General features: G+C 36.3%; 1 protein-coding gene across 1 annotated transcript; it reads right to left on the bottom strand.

Moving 5' to 3' along the window:
• Positions 1-496: 496 nt before the first annotated feature.
• Positions 497-6,043, bottom strand: LOC131626972 (uncharacterized). Its single transcript, XM_058897807.1, has 9 exons — positions 5,817-6,043; positions 5,580-5,687; positions 5,417-5,471; positions 5,241-5,285; positions 5,007-5,144; positions 2,024-2,116; positions 1,813-1,944; positions 1,620-1,730; positions 497-1,549 (listed from the first exon to the last, which is right to left on the bottom strand). The coding sequence occupies exons 1-9, from the start codon at positions 5,855-5,857 to the stop codon at positions 653-655; spliced, it is 1,620 nt and encodes a 539-aa protein (XP_058753790.1). The 5' UTR covers positions 5,858-6,043; the 3' UTR covers positions 497-652.
• Positions 6,044-6,485: the final 442 nt, after the last annotated feature.

Below are 6,485 nucleotides of genomic sequence, written 5' to 3'. Positions count from 1 at the left end.
TTCTTTGAAAAACCTCCAAGCCACATGCCGTGACAGTCACTAATTAATCCCGTGCACCCTGCTTTACCATTTGATTTTGATACTCCATCTACATTAAGAGTTACATAACCTTCCTGTGCCGGAGTCCAGTTAACATGAATCAAGTTCCTCGTCTTTGTGTCATTTACTCTTTGTAATCTATAGCTCATTTTGTATTCTTGAACCCGTCTCAAAATGTCTTCCACCAAATTGGTTGGCATGATGAAGTTAGCATCATGAATCATTTTGTTTAGCCAAAACCAAAGAGCATGACAAGTCGTAGACCAAAGCGCACTCCAATCCTCAGCTAACCTGTTGTTAATGTTGCTGTTCAGATTAATGTGCATCCAGTCCCCCAAACCTGCAAGAAAAAAGTTAGTATACGAATTCTTTCGCAAAAGCGAGAGCCAAATAGATTTTGCTTGATAACAATCCCACAAAACATGAAGCACTGGTATTGATTGAGCATGAGAAGAACTTACAAAGTAATTCATTTTGGACAGTTTTATTTAGTCAAGTCCAATAAATGCCAACAATAATTAACGCACCAATCAAGGAAAATTCAAATGAACATGGTATAAAACTAGCCAATTGTGGACTGTACAAAATGGAAAATAAATACAACTTTTAACTTTCAAGAACTAGATTGGGTAATCTCTGACAGCAAGTCCTCAAGGTCTTTCTTAGTTGATATTGCTGACTCGTAGTCGGACCGAAGATTCTTTAGAGTTGCTGCTGTCTGATTCACTTCAGTGCGAAGGGCATTGATGTTGTGAACACGCTTCTTCTCCAACTCGATGGAGTCACCGATACCAGTGTAAGCTTCAGCTAGTTCCGCCTCAGCCAAGGCTAATTGCTTCTTGAGTATCTCAACTTTCTCTTCAGCCTTGACCTTAACTGCTTCTTGCTGCTTTCTATCAGCTGCAATCTTGTCTTTTTCTTCTTTGAGAGAAAGGAGCTTCTTCACCAAGTCTTCTTTGGTCTTCACCGCTTGCTCGTAAACAGGAAGGATAAATCTTAAGAGAGCCTTCTTGGAGGCGTGAACGGAAAGAAAGTTGTTGATCTGCTCCAGAGTAATTTGGCTTGAGAGAGGTAGTAGTTGCTTAAGAGGATTGAGTTCTTCAACTAGCCTCCTCATCTGGTGGCATGCAGAGATGTCAGCAGAAGCAACATCCAGAGGCTTTGACATCAATCCCTTCAGTTCTTTGAAAAGTTCCATGGCTTTGGAGGCACTAGAATCATACTCAGCAACAGGGGAGGACATACCAGATAACTTATGACTTGGGTCAGTCAGTAAAGAAAGCAAGTCACTTGCGGGGTCAGTATCGTCAGTGTCGCTGTTACAATCTTTCTCAGGCTGGTGAAGTAGGTCATCCGTTGGATCTTGATGAGGGTCGACTTCGTGGAAAACCCGTTTCAAGGTGGTTGTTTCTTCGGAAATGACTGTATCTTCCTTCATGACTACATCTGCAGATTGAATAATGTTTAGTTGTGGGTCTGCCCTCACCATGTCGAAACCTGACGGAACTTTCTGAAGGATATAAACAAACTGTTAGAGATGTCAGTAAGTCATAATAAGAAAAGATAACGCAACACATTACCTCACTAATAACTGTTTGGACGTCTTCATCCTCACTGGCATAGTTGTCATCACCACTGGCATAGTTGTCATCACCACTGGCATAGTTTTTAGGTAAAATCGTGGCGATGGGCTATGAACAAAAGAAATGTTGTCGGCACAAATTCACATTAAATCTTTGAAAACTCATAAGGAAAACAAGTTAAAAAAATCACCTGGCACGAGTCAAGAGATTGAGTCGGAGTTGCATGTGAGCCGGAAGGCTTTGACTGAACCCCCCGGATATCAACAGAAGATGAAGACTCGTGAGCAGAGGAAGTTGAGGGGAAGGAAGGCATTTCTAACATCTAGAAGAAAAAAACATATTGGTAGTTAGTCACTACTACGGAATTCAAGTAGTTACAATCGGGGGCAAGAAAGTTATACCTTAAGGGACCGACTTTGGGTGGGAGTATCGGCCATTAGTTTAATCTTCTTGGTCGTTGATGCAGGAGTAAAAACAGTACCATAGTCACCAGGCTGCAGATAACATATAGGTTAAGTAATAATGTTAAGAAGAAAGTGAGACAAATGAAAAGAATAAACAAGAGTCCAACAAATATAGAAACATCGACATTGAACTAAAGTTGGAGGAGCCCAGTTGGACCACTAACATTGTTCTAAGTCTTTTCTTATTATACTGCCAACCAAGTCATACATGGTATAAAAGAAGTCAACAAGAATGTACTGGTTCAAGGCCAACTTTATGCCATTATGAAAAAGTGTGGCCATGGGAATAAGTGCTTCAGTGACTGCCACAAATTTATTACAAAAATTATGGCCCTGCAACCAAAGAACAAAAAAGGCGACATGTTCTATGTCGTCGACACCATGTTTTTGGTTGTGAACAACAATGAATGGGGAAGAAGTATTCTTTTTATATATATCCACGTTACCCTCTTCCTTAATGAAGGGATTGATGACGACGCAATCAGAAAGAAGGCCAATGATGATCGACACATCAAAGATGGAAGTTGTTATAGTATGGATTCAAAAATAAAAAGCTGTTACGACTTACGACCAACCATGTTTCCATCTTCACATGATTACGAGAAAGTTTAATGAAACAAAAAATGTTTGTTTCTTTCCATGAACAGCTTGAACGCAATCAAGCCAATCAACATACTGATAGATGAAATTGGATTGAGGCATTCTCACAATACAAGCCTTTATGTTAAAAATGGTCGTGTGATAAGTGTAAAGAGAAGCATGGAGTTCACCTTGAGCATAAGGGAAGTGGATTCATATTTAGAAGGAACCCCTTTAGGAGGAAACGAGGCCTTAAGAAGGAAAATTTTGTAGAAAGAGAAGCAGAAGAGATATGATTAATTACCTGACTTCAACACCTTAAAATCTTCACATGTAAACATAGCATCAACGAAGAGAGCCATGGGTGACAAGGATCCAACAGTATTGGAAGCAAATTTCTTAACCAATTGAAAGGATGTGAAGAGAAAGAAATGCTAGAAGAAGTAGAATAATAGAAGAGGCGGGAGAGATTTGAGAATGAGGAAATTTGGACTTGAACTGTGAAATATTTAAATGAAAAAATGAAAAAGATACGCAAGGACGACCTTATTTAAGAACATGGTTTAAAGGAGGCGACAGTTGAATTGAAGTGGCTGTTGACAAGATGGATGGATAAGTACCAAGCAACAATCATTATATTTGCACCTTACAAATCGACGCGTCGGAAACAAATTTGGGTCCTTCCATTGAAATGTAAGACACCCAATTGACAGTAGTTCATAATAGCTCGTTAGTATATACTAAAGAAAAAAATCAAGTAATGTCGATAAGTGAACAAGAAAAGTGAATAGAGTAATCACAGGTAAGATTCAAAAGGAAAATAGTTGACATCAAGTAGATGTAACCAACAAGGATCGACAAGCAAATGTAAGCAAATTCGAGAAGAGTGTTAGTCAACCATTAGTGCTTTAACAATGATAACCAGCAACATAGTGAATAATTGCCACAACCGTAGCCTTTCCTGTAATGGGTAGTCAACTAGTTTCCTTTCTACATAAATACTAGTTCAAAAAATGTAATTGAGGTCTGATCCTTACATTCTGAAGCCTACTCATAAATTGAAAACTAACACAAACTCCCAGGATCTAGTTATGCCGTCTCTTAGAATGTGTGGGTTGGGCCTAACTCATCCCTATAAAACCGGCTTGTAAGTGAGGGTTGCCCCCACTTATAAACACTAACATAGGCCATATCTCTAAGCAATGTGGGACTAAATTCACAATTCAAACCAACACAATGAAGGTGTAGGAGGCTGCAATGAAGGCAACCAACACCTTCCAATGTCTTTAAATTCCTATAATATTCAACAGTTTACATTTCCATGTCAAAACATTTATATTTCTTCACAATTTATTTCAAATAATTTAATTCCAAATCATTTAACTTCTAAGTTTTTCTATTTAAAGTCCCTTACTTTTCAACAGCTTTTACATTTCATGCAATTTTTTCTTCCGGCATTTTAAAACATTTTACATTTCATGTCAATTTAACTACAGCCATTTACTTCTTAAGTCACATCACACACCCCCTTGCACACATAAGGTCGCCTAGTTACCAATTAACTTGTTCCAAATCACATGATGGCACTAATTTAAACATTCATTTGTGGTTGGTTTAGCATACTTTACAGTTAACCAAAAATCATTGTACGCTGATACCTTTTCTACCATGACTAATGTATCAAAAATATGTAAGCCTTTAAATCTTCAACAATGTGAATCAGCATGACATACTCTTCCACCTTTTCATTAATATTTGGCTTACACCAATGCAACACACAATTTCTCATCACACAGTCTCTAACCCATACATATATGTATTGTTGATAATTCTCACTTTAAATCCTAGATTTAAATTCCAATACAACACAAACATTTGACACGTTTCCTTTAACCCTCTCTCACAATTATTTTCCATGTATCATTCAACCATCTCTTTTGCATTTATTTGCAAAAGTGATCATTGAAGGATTCATGGCAAATGTATGTTTGTATTGAAATTTAAATTTAGATTTTAAAGTAAATGTTATTAATGGCCAACAAGGGCATCCAAAATTAACAAAGAAGTTAGAACACTAGGACAAGTTATGACAGTATGCTCGATCACTAAGTTAAATAATCCAAATAGCATATATTAGCACAAGCATATGGATTGTCTACATCAGTCTCTCCTCCTCATCCTATCTAAAGAACATAAACAAATCAATAAAGTCAAAAACCAACCCAACAATCAACAAGATGAATCTTATATCATCTACCTCTTCATCATTGACGCAGACTTTAACTTGTAAGGACATCATTTGTTTTGACTTGTAATAAAAAGATAAAATCAAAGTAATTACCAATCTAACATTATAAGCTCGTATAATCTCCTCATAATCCTCTTCCTTCTTTTTTTCTGCATTAGCATTATAGGCACGCTTAATCTTCTCATACTCCTCTTTCATCTTTCCCACCTTAGCAAAGTAAGGAGCCTTCTCCTGAAAAATACACATAAACCACATAACAACATTAAAATCAAACACAAACCAACATTTCAAAAATTCCTTCAGTCAACATAATCAAATTACACTCACAGCAAACGACATCGCTTTCCATTCCTCGGAACCAGCTTTACTAACCTGATTGAAACTCAATTCACTACAACTCACTTAAAAGATCTCGAAACCATTTCAAAAATTCAAAATAAAAAAAAATCATAAAAGTTGAAAGTAAAAAAAAAAAAAAAAAAAAACTAGATCAAACAAGTCACCACAGATACGCCATTGCCTCTGTTTGAATTTGAGAACTTCACTCTAAACTCAGACCTGCAATCATTACAAAAAATAAAAAATAAATCACAGCTACAATCAATGACTATTACTACTAATCTACATTCACAGCAAATTCGAAAAGTGTTCCGAATTGAAACGTACATGAAAACTAAGAAAGCACTCGGAGGCCGCCTCGGCTTAAGCGGATCAATAGTAGTTTTCTTGGACTTCTTTCTACCCGTTGCAGCGACCTTGACCTTATAATTCAACCTAACAAACAAAATCAAAACAAATCGAACGTGTATCATAAGAATTTGATCTAATAAATGTATAGATGAAAATCAAAACACTGAATTGAATCTAATAATGCGAAATGAATAATCGGAAGAATATACTGACCGATTATCGGTGGATTTGGCGTCGGTACTGGATTTCGGCATGGCGGTAAACAGTGAGAGAGAGAGAGAGAGAGAGAGAGAGAGGGGGGGTTTAGGGAGAATGAGGGTGGGCGCAGTTTACCACGTCATCAATCCGAGGGTTTTGCCGCAATTGGCTATCTTAGCTGCCTTGGTTATTGATTGCCGTTTGCATGCATTGAGTGTGTGTTGCGTTGCTAGAAAATGAATGAGTACAGTAGTATACGAAGCAGGTGATACAAAATTAAAAATTGATTTGCAATGACGGTTCTGCCCTTTTGGCTATTAAATGAAAAGATTCGAGAATATTTCATTTAGTTGTGTGTTTTATTAGCATTTATTATACAAATCAGGTTGCATGACAAATTTGTATAACATCATTTAGTAACATATTATTAACTTTTAAATAATACTATGACAAAAATATTTAAAACAAACAATTGATTTTTATATGAAAATATGATGACTCATTATTGTACAATTATAAATTTTATCCAAAGTAGGAATTAATTACCATAAAATAATCATACAATAAACATAATCATGATTATGAAAAATATATATCCAAAATATTTAAGGTATTTATAAAGAATATGTATTTTGACAACTTTTATAAGTTAAATAGTTTTTGGATGTTAAGAGTTTTTTTACA

Source organism: Vicia villosa, unplaced genomic scaffold (genome assembly GCF_029867415.1).
Source record: "Vicia villosa cultivar HV-30 ecotype Madison, WI unplaced genomic scaffold, Vvil1.0 ctg.000339F_1_1, whole genome shotgun sequence".
Taxonomy (NCBI): Eukaryota; Viridiplantae; Streptophyta; class Magnoliopsida; order Fabales; family Fabaceae; genus Vicia; species Vicia villosa.
The sequence above is the reverse complement of the archived record's forward strand: the minus strand, read 5'-3'. Positions and strand labels throughout refer to the sequence as shown.